The sequence below is a fragment of the Colletotrichum gloeosporioides genome, assembly GCF_011800055.1.
Source record: "Colletotrichum gloeosporioides strain Lc1 chromosome Unknown consensus_30, whole genome shotgun sequence".
Lineage (NCBI taxonomy): Eukaryota > Fungi > Ascomycota > Sordariomycetes > Glomerellales > Glomerellaceae > Colletotrichum > Colletotrichum gloeosporioides.
In genome coordinates, this window is record NW_025544675.1 from 191,706 (window position 1) to 215,760 (window position 24,055).

The window sequence follows — 24,055 nt, forward strand, 5'->3', positions numbered from 1 at the left end:
CTGCGATCAACAATGAATTCGTTAAAGGTAAAGTATTAAATGTGCTCTCAGAAATCGTGATGATCACATAGGTAGGCAACAAGCCGTTGAAAGCTCTGCCATTGTAGAGCTCTGAGGTAGATAGGGGAATGGAGTTCTCGTTCTTAGTTGGTACTCGCGCAGCCTTGATCACTGAGACGACATGTTTATTTGTGTGAGGCGATCACTGAATGTTAGATGGCACATCATTGAGGCACATCAGCGCAGTTCAATCAACTCTATCCAGTCCATAGTAAACGTCAATTATAGTAGCTGCAGTCAGGACTTGAACCACTTACACACCGCTCAAACGGGCGAATACCTCCTAGCCTTCATCATGCCAATAGTCATGCGAACTGGTCTGGAAGATTTGTTAACGCAGTAAAAGAAAAACCCTGGAGTCGGTAGGGGAAAGAGAGCTCAGCAAGTGAACTACACTAACGCCTGTGAGGGGAGACCAGAACAAAGACTGACGTTCAATCGAATGGAGACTGAAGTAGATGCGGAACAAAAGAGTATTTGAAAAGCATTGCATGTAGATAGGTCTACTAATAGAAGAGTTCTAGACTACTTGGAATTTCGTAGGGAGTTGAGCTCAGCCTAAAATTTCTTGTCCCAAGATACTGCCAAATTGCAGGAGCATATAACGTTCTGGTGCCTAGATGTTTTCTATCAGGAGCCATAAATCAAGCCGAACTGACTTGTTAACTCTAATACGAATTTATGAACACCAATATTGCTGATCGAGTAGCGAGGTTGTATTCTTTAGGGGATTCTCTCTGCAGCAATTGATATAGCATCCTATTATCGTCCTGATGAAAGTCTCAGGCGCAGGGACGTTTTGCTATAGCCAAAAACTGAAAGGAGCCAGCTCGCACTAACATATGTTTACTACTATAGGTGTAAATTCAGGTCATATACCCATATCGTAATGATTTCGTGGTTCAATTCTGAGCTGATCTGCCTTCCTGCATAGCGAATAGTTGGGCATGAATGTGCAAACTTGATCGTGGAGTTTCATCTGCAGAAGAGAATCATTTCGTTTGCGCTATTAGTATGCTATCATGAGCGTTTAAGCAGGAGTTGCTGCATTAATCATAAGCAGACTAGGATTCCATTCCTTGTTCAGCCACTCAATTTCGAGCAGCTCGATTTGGCGCTCTCCCCCTTTTGACGCGGCAATGAGTCCAGAATTGACCCAAGAGCCGGAGACCTGCATGTAACTGACTCGTTATCACACATATCATGGTCCGATGGCTCTGTTGGCGCTTTTTTCGCCCAGCAGGTCCATCCGTGTTGGTCCGGCTGAGGACCCGCGACATTCAGCTGAAACCAACAGGAGGTCTCCGCCGCTCCAACCTGCATGAACCCCTCACCGGGAAAAGGCGTGCCATTCTGGAATGGATATCTCTACGGACTCATCATCTGCAATAGGATAAGCACCCGTAATGAGACTTCCTCTCTCAGTCTAGGTTGAATGAGACAGGCTTGGGGATCCTAAGCACCACCCTACGTTAAGAGGCGAACGGCATGCCCACCTGAAATTGGCGCCTGAATCTTCAGTTTCCCGTGGTCTCTTCATTTCACCACTGTATTTTGGAAAATGACGAGAATTGTGAGTTTTTCTCCTTGGAACCATGATACCGATTCTTCCGCCAAATAATGCGAGATCATCTAGTTAACCCTGGAGCAGAAGCGTCGACATTCCCCAGCTGCGACCGGCTCATCGAGGTCTGCGACTTCTGAACCTTCGCTTCGGACCTCCCTTTCTCCTCAGGAATCAATATTTTCAAATCCTGCGCCAGTAATATTTCCAACAAGATATCCGTCAGTAGCAACGTCGACGGCGTCTTTGGGATCATCCACCCCAGTATTCACTCCTGAGTCGAGTCGTTCTCCGTCTATCAATAGGAATGACCCCTTCTTGTTCCCGGAACTGAGATTTCCAAGCGATGTGTCTCCAGACGAGCCTTTGCCTTCAGTTGAGACCGCGACATGGGCTGAGTTTCCATCTGGAGCTTTGACTCCCAGCTCACCGACCACTCGTGCGAGGGTGCCCTCATTGTCAATTTCCCCATCACCATCAATCCTGCTCTCCCCGCGTTTCTATAGAGCTGCTGATAATGTTTCTGGGAGACTCAGTTTAGCTCAGAACTTCTCTGAGACCGGAAGTCTTGCTCATCGCCTAGATCGACTTGTTATCGATGACCTCGATAAGGCCCCATCAGATCTAGGATTGTCGGACATTAGAGCTGGGCTATCGAATCTTTTCATCAATAATGGGCGACGAAGCCCCCACCTAAGCAGTCCTGCGCCTTCAATTAGGCAAAGTTCCTCGAGCCCACGTCCCCTTCGTCGATCGCGGGCGGGTTCTGAAGTACCCTTGGTGTATTACGACGTTAAGGACGAGGAACTGCCAGAGAGCCGCTTCTACAACCCTGCGGTCCAAAGTGCCATCAAGGATGCGAAAGCACTGATGACCCGGTTGGTAAGCACTCTTGAAGGCAGTCCGCTTCACATCAGCCCCGATTCAACAATTAAACGACTACATGGCCAAGCACTCCATCTGTCCCACTTCCAAGGACCTTCGATGCGAACCATCGGGTTTGTAGGAGACTCTGGAGTCGGTGAGCATCTTGCACTATGAGTGAAGTAACCTTACCTAACAGACCTAGGAAAAAGTAGCGTCTTGAACTCCCTGCTAGATAAAAGGCATCTCGCCAGAACAGTAGGATATAGATGATCTTGCGCAAAGCCTTAGTAATTGGCTGACGTCTGATAGAGCAACAGCGGAGCCGCATGCACCTGCGTCGTTACTGAGTATCACTATGCGGACGGGCACGATTTCGCGATCGAGGTGGAATTGTTCAGTCAGGATGACCTCATGGAGCAGACGAAGGAGTTGCTCCAGCTGTACCGGCTTTCTCACCTGAATGAGGGAGAAATCATGGGAAATGATGGGGCGGCTGCAGCTGTCGATAATGAAGAGCAGGCGAACGTTGCTCGAGACACTTTTCGATCTATGTTTCGAGGACGGCTGGCGAGCGAAGACTTCCTTCTCAACGAGTCGGAAAACACTGTCTTGGAGACCTTTAGGTCTTGGCTACGAGAGATTGATCTTCCGGTCGGAGGAAGACATGAAAAGGCTTCGCAAGACGATTGTGCTGGCTTCCTGGCTTATTTGACATCTGAGTCGACTGATACGCGGACACCGGCTGTATGGCCTTTTGTCCGTAAGATCAAGTAAGTTTTCCCTAGTTTCCACGGACTGTGAAACGAAGTGTTCTGAACGGAACAGGGTGTTCCTCTCCTCGCATATTCTGAGTAAGGGTCTAATCCTCGTCGATCTTCCCGGTAAGCTAAACCCTTATTGTGCATGACCCAATTGTCCCTCATATGTGATTTTTAGGACTCCGTGACTCGAACTCGGCACGCAGGCTTATTACCGAAAAATATTTGGTCAAATGTGACGAGATTTTTGCAATATGTAACATCGGGCGAGCAACTACAGATGTTGGCGTGCAAAGCGTTTTTGGACTCGCGCAGAAGGCCGGATTATCCAACGTTAGGATCATCTGTACAAAGTCTGATGTGAGAACAACTTGAAGCCTTCACCGTTTTGCCTTATATTCAACATGAGTTGTCTGCTAATACCTGAAACGCAGGACATTCAAGCAGAAGAAGCCATGAAAGACTGGCAAGAACGACACGCGACTCGTATTCAACTGCTCAGCGACGCAGTTTCAATTACTCGGCGAAAGATTGAAAACATCGATCACGGATTGTCGTCTTTTTTCGACTTGGAATTGTCGGAGCTAACAGAAAAGGAACAAATTGATCTAAATATACTCCAGAAGGAGCAGAGACAGGCCAAGTGAGTTACAGCTGTGTTTACTCTTTGGTAGCTATTACTAAGTAATATTGCCTCAATAGTGTACTTTTGAAAAAAAACTTGTTCGAGTAAGTGAAGGGCGGACTTCTGATCGACTTCAGGAACCTGACTTGCAAGCTAACATGCCGGCCTTCACACAAGACTCAAGGAATATCTTATGCAGACCCGGAACGCCATGGTCACCAGCCAACTTCTTACAACGTACAGAAACAAGGTTCCAGGAGGAAATCTGGCTGTGTTCTGCGTCAGCAACAGGCTATACTGGGATGAACGAGACAAGCCGAGGGACGTGGCGCTGCCATCGCTGCAGCTCAGCGGTATTCCTGCGCTTCGAAGTCACTGCCTCGGCATTATTGCGGACAGTCACTTAAGTATCGCGAAGAGTTTCATTGAAAACGACATTCCCGCTTTACTTGGAGAAGCTACATTGTGGGTTGAGTCTGGTGCCGGGAGCGCCCGTGCTGAACAGAAGCATCAAATTCGAGACACGCTGAACTTGATCGAGTCTCGGCTGAAAAGGGTCAGATAATCCACAACATGTATCCATTTTCACTTCATTGCTTTTGACTGATAGTTGGCAATCAGGAGTTCATGGGGAGGAACTCAGATCTCAGTCTCGTTGGGGCGTCGATCACGGATGAGTTCCAGACGCGAGTCTATGATAGTGGGTCGTCTACCTCCTCAGACAATTAATCTGTCTGACCAAAGATGTGTAAGATCGACGCAACAACACATGGAGGACTGCGGCGGTAGATGCCGCACTAGAATGGCATCCCGTAAGTCTATTGACTTCTTCCCAATTGTGCCTCGCTGACAAGAATGAGTGGGCGCCGGGTAAGTTCCGACTTTCCACGTGATGCCTGATCAGTTGCTCAAAAACATGTGAAGCAACCTATTCAGCGTTCTGCCGCAATTTTGGGAACCACCATACCAGCACGGCCGGATGGCATGACTGGAATGAGGAAATGATCCATACTATGGTCAGGGATGTGACACCTCAGTGGGATATCATGTGTACATCTTGCAGGGAAAGACTTGGGCAGATTAGCCGCCTAATCAAAGGTCACATGGAATGGGCGCTTGACTTACTCGGTAAGGACGTTTCAACCAGATACTGGGCTCGCTTCGCTAAATTCCCGTCAGAAAATGAGCTCGGGACTTTCCCTGGAGTCACAGATCTTCTCCAAGAAATTCTGATCTGCTACGAAAACACAATGAATTCCCAAGTAGAGGCGCTCATCGACAGACTCGGCACTGATTTGAAGTAAGTAGCTCTCTACTAAGATAGGCTCCGAGCTGAACCTCGAGACAGCACGCTGCGTATAAACGCACTTACCGGTATTCGGACGTCCATGCTCGGCCAAGCGATGGAAGCCCCTTATAAAAAATGCAATGCAGACTATGGTAAGTTAGATCATGAAGCTCTAAAGTTAAAGATCATTACTACTTACACCAAGGGCAGGAGGTGGAAGTGACAGGAGACGTAAAAATATCATCCGCAGCGCCGTTGATCGAGTGGACCTCTTTGAGAATCACATGACTGAGTTTAAGAGAAGAATGAGGCTTTTGGCAGATCATGTGCAGACAGAGCTGCGAGCTATTGTCCATGGTGGGCTAACCGCGGTTGTAGCGGTTCTTAATTTGATCAGGGATGAAAATGTTGCGACAGAGAGCGAGGAGAACCCCGCGTTGAGACGACGCCTGGAACAGGAGATCACTGTGATTAAGGAGCAGATGGGACGGATAATCAACATCATGGAATAGCCCGTTTCCTGTGTAATATTGAAAGTATTTGTTGACATCATTTCAGTTGATATTTCAATTTTTGCGACAAGATTTGCCAAGCGAATCGTTTCCAAAAGGCAAGAAGAAATCTAACGCCTGTTGATTGCATCTGACTCGTTCAGTGCGAAAGCCAGGGGTTGAAGCTCTGCAACCAACTTATTGTCATTCACCTCTGCTTTTCCTCTTTCTACTTGTCTTTGGAAGAAGCGGGCCTAGATTCGAAAGTACAGCTGCTCACAATTGGAGCTTTTTCTTCGGCGACTTCATGATGGTCAGATTGGAAACTGCGTTTGCCTATCTCGCGGGGCTGTGTCGCAGCAGGCTGCATTTCATGTGACTCCGCCTCTGACCCCCAAGCTGTGCGAACCAATGGATAGAAGCGCCGAAGCGGCCACAGCCCTGATAAGCGCTTAATGGCGGAGATCATGTGTCTATATACGTGTCTCTGCATTTATATTTCCAGTTCAGCATTCCATGGTCCACGTACTCTTCCCAGCGCTACTGACCGACCACCAATGCTCGCTAAGCTCCCGCCGCCGAAATTGTGTCTAAAAACAAGTAGCATCGAATGACTCGAAATAGTTGATTGCTTGATAAAGAGCGCTCGAAGTTGACAATTTTGCGGTCGTTCAGTTCCTATCACTACCTTCACCTGGAACTTCACCGACCTCCCTGCCCCTCTCTCATACCACCAGACTACATCACAGTTGAGTCCGCCGGTGTCAGAAGTGGGCAGCTTAGACAACTTATCAAATGCCTTTGTAACTTCAAGCTGACCGGCAGAGCTCACATATTCCACACATCAGTGTGTCAAACCCAGACGACATTGTTAGGCTGCCCCGATGAGCGTGGGGGATCACGAACTGGGATACCCGATAACGACCGGCAACCGCGCAACACAAAGCCTTCAATCTCATTCTATAGACTTCCAGTCACCAAATCATCCACCATGCGTCTAATTGAAACCACCATCCTCGCCATGGAAACTCACCTCGGCCAATATATACCTCCATACACGATTTTCTCACACACCTGGGGAGGCGAGGAAGTCACTCTCCAGGATTGGAATAGCCCCAAGCGCGATGGGATGAAGGGCTTTGAAAAGATACGTATGACATGCTGGCTGGCATTCAGCAGGGATATCAAGTACGCCTGGGTCGACACCTGCTGTATCGATAAGTCTACAGCGCAGAGCTTTCGGAGGCTATCAACTCGATGTACAGACGGTATAAAAATGCAAACGTGTGCTGCGCCTACCTGTTAGACCTCTACCTCCCTGCATCGGCATCCGAGGGAACCTTGTTCCTGAACCTGATGTCCTTATGGAGCAGATGCCGTTGGTTCTCTAGGGTTGGACCTTGCAGGAACTCATCGCACCGGCTTCTGTACTTTTCTACCAACACGACTGGGGGTTCGTTGGCACCAAGGAAGACTGGGAAAACATGCTCTCAGACGTCATAGGCATCTCTCCCAACGCCATTCCATATTATCAACCGAGAGACTACTCTATAGCGGAGCGGATCTCGTGGGCCGGCGGCCGCGAAACCACGAGGGAGGAGGACATGGCCTACTGTCTCGTGGGCATCTTTGATGTCAACATACCCATGCTTTACGGCGAAGGTACGAAAGCGTTTCGTAGGCTCCAAGAGGAAATCATACGAACCGCATATGATGTGTCAATCTTTGCCTGGACTAAAGATCGTCATGGTACTCAGCCAACGCGGTATGATGGAGCGGATCATGGCAGTGCGTTCGCCAAGGCGCCTGGAGACTTTCACTTGAAAGCCAGACACCTTATAAGGCATCAATGGAATGAAGTCAGCGTCACTGACGCTGGGATCAAGTTGACCCTCGACCTATGTGTGGCGCGGATGCAGCAGGCCGGTGGGTTGAGCTATGTGCTTCCGGTTTGCACTGGCTACTGGCGACGCGAACATTGGAAGCGACGCGTGCCCGGGCTCGGCGTCGGACTAAAAATGATAAGTCCGGGCAGATTCGCGCGGCAGGGCCTGCGAAAGCTCGTGGAGATATCGGACCGAGACGAGGCGTGCATGGTGCGCCGAATCTACCCAAATGCGTATATACTGACAGACATATCGATGGACTTGGACATCAGGATGCTCATGAACTTGTCAATCCGTGGCTTACACTGTCCCCACTTTAGGTTTCCCCGGCACTGCAGAGTTGTCAAGGCGTGGCCGTCGGTTAGCTGGAACGACGCAGAGAGCAAGTTCATGATGGATGTTGGTGAGCCGAGCTACGGGTCATTTCTCCTGGAAACACAATTCTTCATGCTGGCCGATGATGGAATCGCTGGAAAATTTCGAACCGGAGAATTCATGTTCCTACTTAGTAATTTCCCCGGCTCCAACGACGACGCATCGACGTTTCTGGCCAGATACTACAATACACCATCGTCGGTTACAGAAAATATCAACTGGTGCTGGATAGCATCAACCTGAGGATTGGAGCTGGGGATATCGATGTACAAGAGATGCGACGAACCCTCAGGAACTTCGCAATACCCAGGCAACGAACCGCTGCTGTCCCTGTCGAGGGGGCGAACAGTACTTTTATGTCTCGGTTGACGATGGTTTTGATTCGACTTATAGCTATACCTTCAGAAGCTCGTCGGCAGCTTTGGGGAATGAACAACAGCTATGGGATGTGTGACCATATTCCTGAGCATGTCAGAGTACTAGGTTTCTACCTTACGGCAAACTTCTGAAGCTCTGCTCTAATTCAATTAGAGTTGTATCGAGAAATAGGCCTGGTACTCTTGAGATAGAACAACATATGTCCTGCGGCAAGACGGGAATTGACGATTACTTGTTGGTGAATCTTATGCCCATGGGAATTATGGTTGAAATCGTGCAGCGACAATCAATAATAGGGCGATCAGCCAAACATACTGAAGTTCGACTAACAGGGCAGATCGTGAGGATAGCACGTAAGTGCGCGCTAGACATCATGTTTTTTTTTGAATCATGGTCATCACTCATTAGTTTTCCCCCGAGGTACGGAGGATGCGATGCTGTGCGAATGATGTTTGCTACTGGATAAACATGCGATGGTCTACGTAGCGCGGTGTAGACACGCGACTGGGATTTTGTACAGTTTGGCAAAATTTCGTGGAGTCCGCTCCAATTAAAAAGTAGTATCTGAGTAATAAGTCTCTGGTATTGTAAGATGCTCACTTGAAGCTCCCAAAGAATGGAATGAGATTTGTACGTGACAAAAGAAGACTCTGTCGCCATTTCGCTTTACAGCATGACCACCGCCAGGCATCCGAGGAACCCAAGCACGGCATGAACAAAGTTGACCTTGACGTTGATCGCGCTCGATTCAACGGCGAGTACGAAGTTGGCGGTCGGCTTTACCGTGTCGGCGAACGGGGCGTTAGCGGCGGCGATGGCTCCGTTGAAGGCGAGGGGGGAGGTCGCGGCGGACTTGGAGGGGGTGAGCTTCGGCGAGGCGGGGTTGAGGACGCTGTCATAACGTTAGTCAAAGATCTGGAGAGCCTGAAGGTGGAGGAATAATCCTTACTTGTCAATGACGTGCATAACGCCATCACTGGTGATGATGTTGGCAACCGACACCTTGGCCGAGTTGGCATACACCACACCCTCCTCTTTCCTCAACGTAACCTTCTCCCCCATCAAGCTCTTGAACCCCATCTTGGTCGTAATTCCGGTACTGAAGCGGACCTGGTTTTGAACGACGTGGTACTGCAGCACCTTGGCTAGATCCGCCGGCTGCATCGACGTGACAGTCGCCCCGATAGCCTGGAATGCCGCATTCGTCGGCGCAAAAACAGTCGCAGCCTGTAGACTATCCACCCCGTCCACCAAGCCCGCCTTCACCAGCGCGCCGGCCATGCTCGTCAGGCCCGTGTTCATCGCCGTCTCGGCCGGCGTGCCGGGGAACGTCAGCACCGAGTCCATGACGTGCAGCACGCCGCCGTTGAAGGTGATGTCGGGCGTCTCGACGATGCTCATCTGCTTGAAGCCGCTGTAGACGACGGCCTTGCCGGCCATCTTGTTGAGCTCGACCTTCTGCGTGCCCGTGACGTTGGCGAAGGGCGTCTCGAACATGGTGTTGGCGAACTTGGGCTTCGAGGAGAAGGCGGCGGAGGTGGTCTTGCCGGCGACGACGTGGTACATGAGCAGGTCGGTGACCCAGGTGACGTTGGTCATCTTCTGGGCGAGCGTGGGGTCGGCCTGCATGGCCTTGGCGAAGGCGTCGTTCGAGGGCGCGAGGATGGTGAAGTCTTTGGAGGTGGAGAGGGTCTCGCCGACTGCGGGGACCATGGCGAGCAGAGCTGGACATCGGTTCGTGTAAGTGAGGCCCATTCCCCCCTACGATGCGGGACACTACTACTCACAGTTCATCGTACTCAACGTTCCATTGTGAGTCTTTAGCACGGCGGCCAGCGGCTCAGCCGCCGCCGCCAGTGCAGCGAAGGCCAGAGGAAGAAATCCCTTCAACTGCATAGCGGCTGTCGGGCAAGGACGGGAACCAGCCCGGCGGGTTGAAGAGAAAAAAGAGTTGCGGAGACGGGCACCACACACACTCGGAGATATAAAGACAAAAGGAAACAGAGTTTAGAGGGTCGTCATGATCGATAGCACGGGAAGGCAGCCGTCAGATATACTTATAATGACAACCGGACGCGCGGGTCTGAGGGTCCGGGGTGAAGAGCCATGCCCTTGACACTTGCCAAGCTCAGACGGGATATCCCACAGCACGACTACCAAAATAAGCGCCGGTGGGTACGAATACTGCGATGGGGTGCGTTGCTTGTTTGATGCAAGTCTCCTGCTGTAACCCAGATCTGGACGTGGGACTCCGGGCCTGGGCTCCCGTCATCTTTGTCGTCGGGGGGGTTTGACAGGCTGTCTGGGCTTGGCTTGGCTCGGGGTGCTACGGTCCCGAGGGGTGAGAGGGGGGAAAAGAAGTGGGAATACGAAAGACCCGTACGGGAGAGGTGGACTGTGGATTCGCAGAGAGAAAGACATGGACCCCCAATTCATCATCAGCCTTGGGATTCGTCAAGCTGCAGTTTGATACGGACAAACATCAGAGAGAGGCTCTTGCGTTGGCGCTGGCTGTGCCAAAACACGGCGGACGAATCAGGGCGCGGGAGGGAAAGGGCAAGCTGGGCAGCGAGATTCCTGGGCGGGTTTGCCAGGGCGGGAGATCGACGAATAGCGGCGCGGGATATCATTTTGAAACATGCCTCAGAGAGAGGAAGTGGGACACTGGAAACGCATCCATGCGGAGTGGGGGCTATCTCAGACGAAAGTCAGCTATTTTGAGAGGCAGACAGGCTTCACACTTTCGTCTGTTGGAGAGGTTGCCTGCGAGTGAAGAGCCGCAACACCAGCGACGCCAAGCCTGCAGAGGCCGTGTGACTAGTTCTTGGACTTGCACGAAGAAGATGAGGAGAAACACTCTGACAGACAGAGAGCAATCTGATGGACCAGAGAGATAATGCGATTGTTGAGCCGAGGGCCCACACTTCACAAAAGCCAAGTCTGGTCCGAAGTAACCCAGCAACCAGGGCTACGTAGTCTTGAGACAAGAGCACTGACGGGTTGCAAGAGAGGCAGGTGGACAGGGCCAGTTGAAGTTATTCGCGGTAGAAGGTGCCAGTGCCTGTACCTGTGCCTGTGCCCGTCGGTGGAGAGCACTCGGAGTGCCGAGGTGGGTCTCACAAGTGGCCGGTCGAAATCGGGGCTGACTCAGCTAAATTTATCCCACTCCCAAACACCCACCGCCCGGGAAGGGACCTTTGCTGCCATCGATCAACCATTCTTCCGCAGATATTCTGCCCACCACTCACTTTTGCACGATGCTGCTTTCCTTCGCTGACAGCTGACGACGGAGACAGACGCACGCTCGCTCGCCACGGATTCGTCTATTGTCTCTCCTCTTCTCGACGTATGCAAAACTTCAGTTGACCGAGCGCACGGCTAATGCGGCACCACGTCTATGCCGTAGACCAGCTGAAAGAGCGCAGGAAGTAAAAATGGCAGTGACTGCTGCGCGGTGCGCCTCGGCTTGCGGCAGCCTGGCAGGAAGCGAACAATCCTTTTCTGGCATGCTGCGCCGCCGACTTTGGCTGAAATGCTGAGATGCGCTCGGGACTTTGGTATGTGGAGAAGAGAGACTGACACGAGCCGCTACGATGAACACAGTGAAATGTTGAGAGAGAGTGCTAAATTTGGTCTGTTGGGTTGTGTAGTCGAAGCAATTGATCGTGGATGCCGGGTCTCATCTGGCCTCACTTCTGGCCTTTCCATCGTCAACCCCGACCTGCGAATCATCACTCTAGCGACAGGAGTCGCCGTGTGTCGAATTCAGTGTTCAGCATTGCAAGACCATCTCTTCGCTCTCCGTCCATTCTTATTTTGAGAATGCCTTGGCCTTCTCGAAATAGACGGCTATTTTGCGAACGCCATATCACGATCCCCAAGCTAATGACTTCAACCCTTCTTTCGGGTTCCTCTCAAATGCTTGGCTCCCCCGCGGGGATGCAATGCTTAACACTCTCGCCTAGAATCCGACCCGTTCTCCATGTCGCATACCCATGGTGACATCTGTTTGGCTTCCTCCGACTTTTCCCGATGCCCCCAGCCGTGGCATCGCGACGTACGCGAAACTGTCCAAGACCTTGGCCCCTCTGGATGAGCAGCAAACGCTATATATACTCTTTCCTGATCGCGATCAGAAAACAGTGCTGGATGAGTGTGCGTATAGGTGCTTCATGGTAAGGTAGGCAGGTCACATCCAGCCCCCAATTCGTCCATCCACCAGAAAACAATAGAATCTTTCCTGTGCAACACCACTTCCGCACGATCCAGCAGCTTAATCAGGGGTACCGTAGCTTTCGCCAACGGCATGTTCGGGGCGAGAAGAACAGCGCGCCGCCTCATAGTAGAGAGAAGTGACCGCCCAGAGATCCAAGTTTTGCTGCTATCCCCAGGATGTCTTCGCAATGCGTTCGCCGGTCGCCCAACAGACACTCACCGCCGCACCGAAACCCCTCGGACTTGAAACCGAGCTCTAGCCACAGATTGCCCAATGCCAGGATCGCCAGAAACCACCCCTGTCCATCACGGAGATCCCGTACAAGGACTCGGTGAGCTGCGCCGCTGACCGTTGGGGCGCCAGAGCCAGAGCCACAAACCAATTCGGGCTGCGCCACACCCTCCTTCAGTGACACCACGTCATCTTCCCTCTCAACGCCGCACCGGGGTTGCGCGTTCCAAGGCGATTTTTGTCGCCTCAAACTGCTGAAGAACCAAACGAGCTCCAAATTTAAGGTTTGCGCTGACTTGAGTGAATTGGCTTGTGTCCGTATAGCCCGCCTGGTCTCCTCACTTTTCTCTCTTCATCGAGGAGTAAAAACCAAACAGAAAACAAAGTGTCTTGGAAACCTGCAGTAAAGCTTGCATCGCCAAGATGGACACTACCCAGCAGCGCCATACACCAAGCTCCATCGCGGAGCAGGAGCTCTTCTTCCCATCATCCAAGCCGAGCTCACAGCAAGCTCAGGGACAGCATGAGTACGACCAGCAAACTCACAGCAACAACCGCTGGTACGATGACCTCAATAATGAGTCACCCACCGTCCCATCAGGCAGCGGAGTCCCTGCGGTAAACATTATACCCGCCACGCCCACGACGTATCGCTCCAATAGCGTGCGCTCGCAGTGGTCTTATAAGGACCCCAATAGGACGAAACACGCGGCCGACGCCGTCCCGGAGGAGGAGGAGGATGAGGAGGACAGCATTTACGACCCTCCAAGTAAACTTCGGGAGGACATCTACGACCCCCCAGCCAACGTCAACAACAACACCGCTGACGACATTTACGATCCTCCCAGCAAACGGAGCCCCTCGCCGCCATCGCCTGTCGAGTCCAAGGTGACAGTCGACGAAATGGCGTCTTCATCGCACCAGCCTCAACATCAGCCCGCGCAGGACAACTACTACGTATCACCCATGTCCGAGGCTGCCGTGCTGCATCATGACACGGGCTACTCACAGCCTCCCAATGGGCATCCTAACGCAGAAGACAAGGGCAAAGCGCCCGAGCCCGTCGTACATCACAACGACTCCGGCTACACATACAGCGTACCAGACGGGCATCGCATTGCCGATGACAAGGGCAAGTCGCCAGAACCTCCAGTACCCGTCCCCATCCCCGAGGACCGCCCGCCCCTGCCCGGTCCCAGGCCTTCTCATGAGCCGGAGGTTGCGGACTACTACGCCCAAGCACACGCGTCTGATCCCTCCATCCAGGAGCAAGAGGACCGAGACTACGCAATGGCATTAGCACTCCAGGAAGAGGAAGAAGGAAACCACAACCGACCCGCGTTGCCCCAGCGCCCATCACAGGGCTCGTCCGGCTGGGGAAACAGCGGACCGCCACCGCAGCCGTCTCATCCAATGTCCCCTGAAGACGAAGACCGCGCGCTCGCCATGCGCCTGCAGCACGAGGAAGAGCACGGCGGCCCGGCCCCGCCGCTGCCCGCGCGGCCGCACCCGGACGCCGTGGCAGCCATGCTCAAGCAGCAGCAGGAACCAGCGCCGTTCACCAGGACCCCGTCCACAGAGGGCTTCATTGCGCCGCCGCGGCGCCAGGGCTCCGACTTTGGCGCCGACGACCCCAATAACCCGGTACACTACTCGCGCGACCCGCACAAGCTGATCGCGTACCTGGTGCCGTTCCCGAAGCCGTGGCTGGGTGGGCGAGGGCCCGCGCCGCCGGACAAGGGCGGCATGCCGACGCGGTTCCTGGTGTACACGCCGCCGCCGCCGCCGCTGCAGGCGCCGCCTGAGGGCGTGAAGGAGGGCGTCTCGCACAAGGTGCAGCGCAAGTGGCAGGCGGAGGTGCGGCAGGCGAAGCAGAGCGACGCCAAGACGACGAGCTGGGCGGGGTTCAAGGCCAAGTGCACGAGGGGGGTGGACAAGGCGATGCAGTATACCACGACGAGTAATCTTGACTTCCTCGCGCGCGTGACGCCACCGCCGGCGCCGGCTTCGTCGTCGTCGACGTCGAATCTTGCGCGCAAGCTCTCGCTAAAGGGCAAGGGGCGGAGGAACAAGTCGAAGGAGGGCAAGGATGGAGACGTTAAGGGGAAGGACAGTGTGGATGTTGATGAGATAGCTGAGGAGAGTGGCAAGCCCGCTGACGAGACGACGAGGGCTGCTGACGAGAAGGCGAAGGAGGCTGGCGTGTATGACAAGGCCAGGGAGGCTGGGTCAGAGGAGAAGGCGAGGGAGGAGAATCCCTTCGAGGAGAAATTCAGCGAGGAGAAGGTGCGCGATGAGAAAGCCGGCGGCAAATTCTCCGAGGACATCAAGGAGGAGGAAGTGCAGGACGACGACCCGGCGCACGGCTCCCACGAGACCAAGAAGACGGTCGGCGTGGAGGAGATCGTCTTCGTCTACCCGCCGTCGATGAACATGACGCCGGAGCAGATGCGGGAGGAGTTCGTCAACACGATGCTGCGGACGAAGTCCAAGGCGCAGCGGGACGCCATCATCGCGACGGGCCTGCTCCCCGTCTCGTTGGCGATCGACCTCGTCATGATTGCCATCAGCGGACTGTTTGAGGTCAATGGTCAGTATTTCTTGTCACTATTGGTAATCTGTCCGTCCATGCTAACGTGTGCGACAGCTGTGTGGGCGTATTTCACCATCAAGGGCACCAAGACCGCCCGCTCCGTGACGAAGCGCATCGCGTCGACGTCCCAGGATCCCGAGACAATCGACCCTGAAAAGTCCGAAAAGGAGCTGGAGAAGGAGAACAAGCTCAAGATCACCTTCAAGCCCGCACACCGCATCGACGTGCTCTCCAGCTACCTGTACGCCGAGTGCCACCGCGTCGACTCGCGGTTGTTCCCTCGGTACAGCCACGCACCGACTGAAGTGTGAGTTTCCCTCCCCCGTGATCCGTCTCTGATATGCAAACACATGCTGACATTGATAAAAACAGTGAGTGCTTGGAGGCCATCGGCTGGTCACCGTCGCGGACCGGCGGGCAGAAGAACTGGGAGGACGAGGCGTGGGAGGTCAACGACGTCAAGGACGACTTGAAGGTGGTGATGCACAAGGGCGCAAAGGAGTGGCGGAAGTGGTGCAACAGGTACGAGAAGGACCCGGAGAAGAGCTTGAAGAAGTAGTAGACGCCTTTTACGTTCTTTGGTGAATATATTTCAAATGCATATCTCCTGAATACTTCATAACTCTGTGCCGCCTACCCATTAGTTTAACGAATGCCCCCAAAGCCCTTGTAAAATCTCAGCGGCCATTGCAAGACTTGGGACAGCTGTCGGCTACGTGATGTCCGTACCCCTGAAGTTGTCATCCGGAAAGGCGCGCGTTGATCTAGAAGATTCCGTCAGACAGGCCGCTCGGCCCCATCTTTCCCTCCAGGCAACCACGAAGATTGTCAGCCTGCATCGCCTCGACTTAACATCAAGACAAGAGAGTAATTATTCAACAAGGACGCAACGGCTGGGTAGCTCAGGTGGTAGAGCGGCGCACTATTCCATATCTTCCAGGCGCAGGTCGCGTGTTCGACTCATGCCCCAGTCGTGATCTCACTTTTTACATCGTTTTGGAGTGTTGTTGGGGCATGTTGCGACGGCCATGGCTTGTTGTGAGGTCCCACTGCGAATGAACACAACTTCAACATCAAATTGAGAGGTACAGACTCTCCGTCGAAAAGCTGCTGTCTTATTATACATCAATCAACTGCATACTCTCTGTGAGACAGATAGCTGAAGCTATTCTTGTTAATATCAGCTGTGTTGTTCTATCTCCTATGTTCTGCCTTTAGTTCCTGTCTTCTGCTCTATCGCTTTCGTCTCCGTCATCCTCGTCTTTCTTTTCGTCTCCGTTCTTGCCAATACCCGTATCCATCCTCAGTCATCTACATACACTGCCATCACTGGGCTGCTTGACCTCATTACTGAGGTAGTGTTCTCACCTAAACTCCTCCCACAGCTTGGCTGACGACGTCATCACATGATTTATCGACATGTGGGAAATCAGACTACCAAAGGTGCCAGGCATCGTACGGAGCACCCATCCGATTCGGACCGGCTCCGTGCCATGGTGCCCCCTCCCCCGGAGACGGGTTGCTCGGCAAGCCAGTGGACTGGTTGACTGGGAATTGTCCCGCTGCCCGCTTTCATTTCCTTTTGTTTGTCTTCTCCACCGCCTCCGCACTCTGCGATGCGGGGTAGCCCGGCTCCCGAGCTCTCCACTCGTTCAAGCGGTCCAATGCCGTCACCAGGCTTCTCCAACAAACCTTCCCCGCGACAAGGGCCACCCTGCTCTCACGGCCCCAAAACCTTGCTCGCCCACAGCTCCGGCAAAAACCAACCCCATCCACCGGCGCGGTACGCAGCCAAACCAACCCTCATGACCAGACAGGTTCGAGAGAGTATGACGATGCTAATTCCCGCTGGAAGGGGCAGAAAGCAGCATATGCGGGGACTGCGGAGCCGACCCAGCCAACTAGACTGACCGACCAACCCTTTGCTCTCCACGAATACGGACGTCTCGCCGGCCAATCCACCGAGGACAGGAAATGGCAGCGGCTCATGAAGGTGCCGCCGCGGGCAATGGCCTTAAAAAGGACGCCGGCGTCCTTTTCGCCCTCCCTCGACGCAACGTTCGTCGTTCCATTGCAGCTTCTACACGTGGTCGTTGGCGCAACTTTGTTTCCATAATGAAGGTGACGGCCCTTGCGATCGCCGCCGCGACCCTCGTGTCGTCGGCGTGCGGCCAGTACATGAAGACCCCCGTCATGGGGCGGTACACTGCCCAGAGGCAGTCCGTTAGACAGGCGACCAATGACTCCAGCAACGCGTGGCCATATGGCCCCTTCAGCACCCAAGGCCGCGACATCGTCAACAGCCGTGGCGAGGTCATCACGTGGGCCGGTGTCAACTGGCCCATGAGCGGCGAGACCATGGTCCCCGAGGGCCTGGAATGGTCCTCGGTTGACAAGATCCTGGACAGCGTCGCCAGCATTGGCTTCAACTACATCCGAATGTAAGTCCTCGCTACATGTTTCCTTCACCCTGGTCGCGCTCCTAACCCACCATTCGCTAGGGGCTACGCCATTGAGATGGTGGATCAAATCTACGACCGCGAAGGCGAAGACGTCCCGCTAGAGGTCGCCATGATCAACGCCCTCGGCTACGTCAACGGCACCAAGGTCACCAACGAGATCATCAAGCAGAACCCGACCTGGACGCGCGAGACCACCCGCTTCGAGATCTGGTCCGACATCGCCAAGGCCGCCCTCGACCGCGGCATCTTCATCTCCCCGGACGTCCACGTCAGCAAGGCCATGTGGTGCTGCTCCCACACCGACGGCAACGGCTGGTTCGACGACGTCCACTTCAACACCACCCACTGGCGCCGCGGCCTCTCCTACGTCGCAAACTGGGCCCGCGACCACCCCAACATCGTCTCCATGTCCCTGCGCAACGAGGTCCGCGAGTCCTGGAACAGGACAGACCTGTACTACAACTGGGACACCCTCGTCGGCAACTTCTCCGCCGGCGCCGACGCCATCCACGAGGCCAACCCGGACGTGCTCATCCTCTGGGGCGGCATGCAGTACGGCCAGGACCTCTCCGCGCTCACGAGCGGCAAGAACTACCTCACCGCGCCGTGCTACAAGTGCACCGCCATCCGCGACGCCGCGCGCCGCGAGCCCAAGGTCTTCGACGTCGACGCGCACGCCTGGGCGGATAAGCTCGTCTGGGAGCTGCACCTGTACAAGATGAGCGAGGACGTCGACACGGGCACCTGCCCCATTATCGAGGCCGGATTTTACCGCTCCGGGTTCAACGCGCTGGGGATCGACAAGCCGGCCGCGTGCAATGTTACGGGCGACTGCCCGAAGGCGAGCCGCCTGACGCCCGTCATCCTCTCCGAATTCGGCAACGCGCAGGACGACACGATGCGTAACGATACTTTGCAGGTCTGCCTGCGCAAGTTCACCGTCAAGAACAAGATCAGCTGGATGATGTGGGGGCTGGCGGGCAGCTACCGTATTCGTTCCGGCGCGCAGGGTGTCTTCGATGGCTGGGCGCTGGGTAACTACGAGTGGAACGGGTGGAATGACCCGGGCACCATTGAGGATGTCTGGAAGCCGTGGGTGAAGAACATGAATGTCACGACGAAGGCTTAAACGGAGAGCACCAATGTGGCTGTTGATATAATGATAGTTAATTGAGATAATTCGTATTTCACATCCTCTGTTGCATCTTATGGTTCAACTCAGACCCGGCAAAGCCGTCCTTCATCCACAACCTCCCATCCCTCGTTACCGACGCACGGCTCGCACCAGAACACATCGTCCGGGTCGACGGTCTTCTTGATACCGATTAGTCGCTCATAGTTGGCACCCCAGTAGGCCTGCTGCCAGTCCTTTTCATACACAGAGCCCTGTATCCTAATAAGCAATCATTCTCCGGCTTCAATGCGGATCACTCACCTCGTTGATATAAGACCCCATATCAGGAGCCAACCGCCGCAACCCCTCCGCCGCCGCATCAACAAGCTCAATCGCCTCCCGTTTCGCCGTGGCATTCATGGCAGGGAACTGAGCCGTCGTCACTGTGCACACATCATTAGTCTTCACCACATCCCACCTACTACAAATGCAAACTCACTTGCGTGTACATATGCCCTCCTCCAAGCCGGATGCACCGCATTCCCGCCCCCTCGCGGCACCGCCTCGTGCACCCCCCTCCCCGACACCAAAAACGCCGTTACGCGGCCCACCCTCTCCGTGGCCGTCCCGACCGCCGCCGCCAGCGCGTCCACGTCCTCAGTCAGAGCCGCCTCGTCGAGCAGCCGCGACGCGAAGATGAGATGGTACCCCACGGGCCGCGCGTCGCGGTACTTGTCGAACCAGTCAAACCACGACGCGAACTGCTCCGTCTGCAGCACGAACACGGCCTCGGGCCAGCGCGCGGCGATGGTTGCGTTGATGGGCTGCCAGAGCTCCTGCATCGCTTCTGAGTTGGACTGGTCCTGCAGCAGGGCGACGCCCATCATGCCTGCGATCTGCGTCGGCAGGCTTTGTACCGGGAAGGGGTTGTCCATGAGCACGCGCGAGGAGGTGCAATACATGGACATGCCGGCGCGTTCGAGTGCGGGCATCTGGGAGAGGACGTATGCGGTAAGGGCGGGGAGGTAAGGTGCGTCAGGCTCGGTTCTGATGGCCCAGAAGGTGTGAGTGATCGCAGGCGAGGCGTGCGTTAAGAAGGTGATGGATGTGATGACACCAAAGGTGCCGGGGCCGCCCTGCTCGAGTTAACATCGGGAAGTCATGTAAATGTCAAATCATGTCCGTTCTTACACCGCGCATGGCCCAGAACAAATCCGTGTTCTGCGCCTCGTTGATCGTCATGATCTCGCCCTTGGGTGAGACGATCTCCATCTGCAGGACGTTATCCGCCGCCATGCCGTACCGCGGGCCCAGCAGCGAGTGGCCGCCTCCGGGGGTGAACCCGCCGACTCCCACCGTCCCGCACCCGCCGCCAACGATGGCCTGCCCGTGCTCGGCCAGGGCTTTCTGCGCGTTGTACAGCTCGGTGCCGCCCCCGACGGTGACGGCGTTCCCCTCGATAGCGATGTCGCTCCCGGCAAGTTGGAACCCAGCGCCGTGGTACTGCACATCTTGCATATGGTGCACCCAGATGGACTGAGACCCCTGGGCAAAAGAGCGGCCGAGGTAATCGTGCCCCGTACTCTTGACGATCAACCTCACATTATTCTCCCGCGCTATACTCGTTAGTTAACCAGTCCATCACCACGAGAAGAGGGGTATAAAACGCACCAAAGTCGACACCAAACTTGACATGCTCCGGCGTGGTCGCGTTCACGACGAACGCAGAGTATCCGTCAGCGCGACACAGATAAGCCGCGTCAGGGAGGCAGGTGTCATTACTCCAGTTGTCCCACATGACGGAGACGGGGTCGGCCTTGTGGAAGTCAAACTTGCTCCATCCGGCCTGCGCGGCGGCGCACCGGCCGGCGTCGTAGGACGGTTCTCCGGGATGGCAGACAGCTCCTGGAGCAGCCGGCTGCAGCAGTCGGCCTCCAAGAGACTCATTGAGCGCGGCCCAGGATTCTGTGGACGGCCAGTCAGCGCTGCCTGGGAAGGACTTGCATGGGGTCGTGGTGTCTGCCGAACTCCATGGCAGGGATGCTAGGGCTAGAGCGAGGGATGGAAGGAAAGTGGAGGATAGCATTATGGGAGGATAATGATGGGGCTTACCGGAGTTGAGAACACGAATATCCAGACGAAGGAGTCTCCCCTTTTTAAGTCGGGGGCTTTGAGATCCCAAGACGAGGAGGACAGGCCGGGCGACTTCGCCCGTGTTCAGCTGCCAGGTGCGGCGTGGTTGAGATGCAGCAGCGAGATGAGGCAAGGCACCAGATTTCTCGGAAAGGAGATCGTCAGCAGGAGAAATGCTACGTTGTGTTGGTTACGCCGCAGCGTGTTGGTGATCCCCTGCTCGGGCGTCCTGGACCCCAGTTCAAGACCGAGGAGTGGATCACGTTCGGTGTCGAGGTGTAAGGCGCAGCCTCGTCGCGCTGCTCGAAAGAAATGTTGGATCTGTTCTTGTGAGAAAACCTGTGTCGCCGGACAAGAAAAATAAGGCTCTCGGCCGTCAGCCGCTGACGGAGCGGTGTTTCCCATCAGGTACGTATGCGGGTGTCATTTGGGGGCACGTTGGGTAGGCCAACGGGGACAGGCCCGGCCAACTGCATACGGACGTCAAGGGATAATGTACCCAATCACAAACCCTTCGCTCTCGGCATGGTCTAAGACAGAATACTTGACATGACCGTTAAGTGCCACTTGTCTGTCAATCAAACAGCCTGGCCGTCCGGTCCTCAGCCGCCAATCTCTCCAAGTGACCCTCCCGAAAATGCGCATACCATCCAAGAAATTCGGGAATGCTCTCAAATACACATCCCCCTCTCACACAGATTCACGACGTACCGCCATTTCCATCCATCCTCGTCCGGCTTACGGCAGTACACCACGCAGCACGAGGCGTCCTGTCCGTCCCCCGAGTTCCACCCGCCTCCCATCGTCCAGCCTCGAGGATCCCAGCCGTTCAAGCCCGTTTCGTCTTCCAGTTCCTCCGGTGTCTTGACCCGGCTCGTTTCCCTTGTCAGAGACCAAAAGGTCAGCTGGTGGTGGTTGTGGTACGGCATCCCGGGGCCAATCAGGCCGTGGACTTCCTCGGCCACGACGCGGAGCTCTGCTGGGGACTTGATTGTGTGTCTGATGTCCTCGGGCGAATTTTCTCGCAAAGCCGCCTCGATGTGAGAAACGTAGGCCTCAAGGATCCCAGCGCCGTTGGCCGGGTCTCGGCGGATTGTTCCGTCCAGCCCACTCAACCTGAGCTATGTCATCCCAATGGACCAGAACATCCTCGGAAACCTGACGCCCTTCATGTATTCGCCGATTTCTAATCGTTCCTCGAGATATTCCATACGGGCATCGTTAATCTCCTCATCTGCCCAGTCCTAGTCCAGTGGCAACTGCCCCGAGACATAATCCACGTATAATTCCATGTTCTTCTGAATCTGGGACGCGATGTGCTCGCGATAGGCGTCTAGCGCTTCAAACACCTTGGCTTGATTGAATTCCATAGTGAAGAATGAAGACGGTGAACTGAAGTGTGGCTGACGCGAGCCGAGCCGCAGGGATCGAGATGAGTTGATGCCGCGGAGTAGTTTGAGGCAGTTGCTAGGCCGTGGTGTGAAAGCGACCGCAACGCGTATTGCTCGTACATGCAACACCGTTCTAGGCTGCATCGGGTGGCGTCAAATGTTAGCTGCAGCTTAAATCAAGTCCACATGGAAACCGCCCAGAAACTTGCCCGTGTCAATATTGAATTTCATTTGTAAATCCAGCATTTCGCTGGCACTAGGTGTCAGAATCTTCCGAGAGTTTGCACTTTAACAGATAGCGTAGTAGAATTCAAAAGTACCATGACCCCTTTTTAAGTTATCTGTGTCATTATTCTTCTAGTCTTAGCAAGAGACTGGACTCTTTAAAAAATACTACAAACTTATTTTTCCATAATAAGCTCTATAAACCTCGAGATCGAATTCTATTTATAGCTTTACTTCGTATATCCTTTTCGCATTTCTTTTTATTTCTGAAAGCTTCAGATTTATAGGTAACTCAGAAACGGTAGATTTCAGAGCTGCTATTGTATTGCTTTACAAGAAGTAAATATTTCCTGTGAATGGGGATGTAGAACTGCACTTGAACTATACAATTCCGACATAAATGTCAAGGGACAACTTCAGATCTATGCTTAGCCGGATAACTCTCTTCTCGGTCGCCCCCTGTGTCCCTTCTGTCCCCGGGCTTCTTCTCTCCTCATCGTCCAGAGTCCCTGTCGTCCAGAGTCCCCGTCGTCCGGAGTCTCCGTCGTCCAGGGTTCTCCATTGCCTTAGTATCAAAGGCAATCCGGACAGAGAGCGTTGACGTACTCCAGGTGCTCGTTGGCGTACTCGACGTTGCTCTTGGCCGGCGAGCAGGCGCGCTTGAACAGATCTCTGGCAGAGCGGCGTCTGGTGCATGTCGCAAACTCGGACCACGGCGCCTCGCTCCACGCGGCGTGGTTGGGCGGGAACGCAGCCAGTTTGGGCTGAGAACCACCAGTGCCCATGTTTCCGTAGATATCAGAGCGGTAGAAGGGGTTCAGCTGCTCCTTGCCCTCGACGCCGTTCTTGACCTGCGTCCAGCCGATGATCTGGTTGTCCTTGATGCCGCCGAGGGCGGCGAACTCCTTCTCCTGGGGGTACGGGTTGTACTTGCCGAGGGTGGCCTGGCAGTCGATCATGTTGGGAGCGGAGTGGATGCGGTAGATGTAGCCGTTGTTGCCAAGGAACTGGCGGACCCAGGTGCGGGCGAGGTTCCTGTCAGAGGTGGTCGAGACGTAGCCGTCTTCGTCTTTGCTGAAGCCGTTGTCGGCGCCGTTGACGTGGTTCCAGAGACTGGTATCAGGTGACACGACGCCAATGTTGGACTGTCCCTTGGCTAGAAAGCCTTTGGAGGCCTGAATGGTTGAGAAGGCTCTGGAGTCTGCTCTGTAGAGGTCGACGGCAGAGCCGAGAATTGACCAGAGGGAGAAAAGGAACAACCCAAATACAAATGAGTACTGCCGAGCCATTTTAAATGGATAGCAATAGGGGACGACGAATGGATATCGACAGATATGGGGATAATGGAGACAATGATGAGATAACTGCCACAAGGCCAAAAGAGAGTGCTCTTAACGA

The 24,055-nt window shown here is 54.3% G+C and overlaps 7 protein-coding genes across 7 annotated transcripts; 4 read left to right on the forward strand and 3 right to left on the reverse strand.

Moving 5' to 3' along the window:
- Window positions 1–1,621: 1,621 nt before the first annotated feature.
- On the forward strand, window positions 1,622–5,674 carry GCG54_00008709 (uncharacterized protein; the record flags this gene model as incomplete). Its single annotated transcript, XM_045408670.1, has 12 exons — window positions 1,622–1,633; window positions 1,697–2,645; window positions 2,688–2,746; window positions 2,801–3,261; window positions 3,317–3,372; window positions 3,428–3,609; window positions 3,684–3,892; window positions 4,052–4,430; window positions 4,650–4,686; window positions 4,811–5,174; window positions 5,223–5,314; window positions 5,373–5,674. The coding sequence occupies 12 exons, from the start codon at window positions 1,622–1,624 to the stop codon at window positions 5,672–5,674; spliced, it is 3,102 nt and encodes a 1,033-aa protein (XP_045266413.1).
- Window positions 5,675–7,137: 1,463 nt separating this feature from the next.
- GCG54_00008710 (uncharacterized protein) lies at window positions 7,138–8,157 on the forward strand (the record flags this gene model as incomplete). Its single annotated transcript, XM_045408671.1, has 1 exon — window positions 7,138–8,157. The coding sequence occupies one exon, from the start codon at window positions 7,138–7,140 to the stop codon at window positions 8,155–8,157; it is 1,020 nt and encodes a 339-aa protein (XP_045266414.1).
- An 801-nt stretch (window positions 8,158–8,958) lies between these two features.
- Window positions 8,959–10,188, reverse strand: GCG54_00008711 (Transforming growth factor-beta-induced protein ig-h3; the record flags this gene model as incomplete). Its single annotated transcript, XM_045408672.1, has 3 exons — window positions 8,959–9,184; window positions 9,242–10,016; window positions 10,080–10,188. 3 exons carry the CDS (start codon window positions 10,186–10,188, stop codon window positions 8,959–8,961), a joined length of 1,110 nt encoding a protein of 369 aa, XP_045266415.1.
- Window positions 10,189–13,162: 2,974 nt separating this feature from the next.
- GCG54_00008712 (uncharacterized protein) lies at window positions 13,163–15,891 on the forward strand (the record flags this gene model as incomplete). The annotated part of the gene is made up of 3 exons (XM_045408673.1): window positions 13,163–15,329; window positions 15,387–15,639; window positions 15,705–15,891. The coding sequence occupies 3 exons, from the start codon at window positions 13,163–13,165 to the stop codon at window positions 15,889–15,891; spliced, it is 2,607 nt and encodes an 868-aa protein (XP_045266416.1).
- A 1,415-nt stretch (window positions 15,892–17,306) lies between these two features.
- On the forward strand, window positions 17,307–18,923 carry GCG54_00008713 (uncharacterized protein; the record flags this gene model as incomplete). The annotated part of the gene is made up of 2 exons (XM_045408674.1): window positions 17,307–17,773; window positions 17,834–18,923. The coding sequence occupies 2 exons, from the start codon at window positions 17,307–17,309 to the stop codon at window positions 18,921–18,923; spliced, it is 1,557 nt and encodes a 518-aa protein (XP_045266417.1).
- An 89-nt stretch (window positions 18,924–19,012) lies between these two features.
- On the reverse strand, window positions 19,013–22,411 carry GCG54_00008714 (FAD-linked oxidoreductase patO; the record flags this gene model as incomplete). Its single annotated transcript, XM_045408675.1, has 9 exons — window positions 19,013–19,180; window positions 19,230–19,351; window positions 19,408–20,044; window positions 20,100–20,524; window positions 20,580–20,873; window positions 21,021–21,217; window positions 21,753–22,157; window positions 22,200–22,285; window positions 22,322–22,411. The coding sequence occupies 9 exons, from the start codon at window positions 22,409–22,411 to the stop codon at window positions 19,013–19,015; spliced, it is 2,424 nt and encodes an 807-aa protein (XP_045266418.1).
- An 818-nt stretch (window positions 22,412–23,229) lies between these two features.
- On the reverse strand, window positions 23,230–23,946 carry GCG54_00008715 (NAD(+)--arginine ADP-ribosyltransferase Chelt; the record flags this gene model as incomplete). The annotated part of the gene is made up of 1 exon (XM_045408676.1): window positions 23,230–23,946. The coding sequence occupies one exon, from the start codon at window positions 23,944–23,946 to the stop codon at window positions 23,230–23,232; it is 717 nt and encodes a 238-aa protein (XP_045266419.1).
- Window positions 23,947–24,055: the final 109 nt, after the last annotated feature.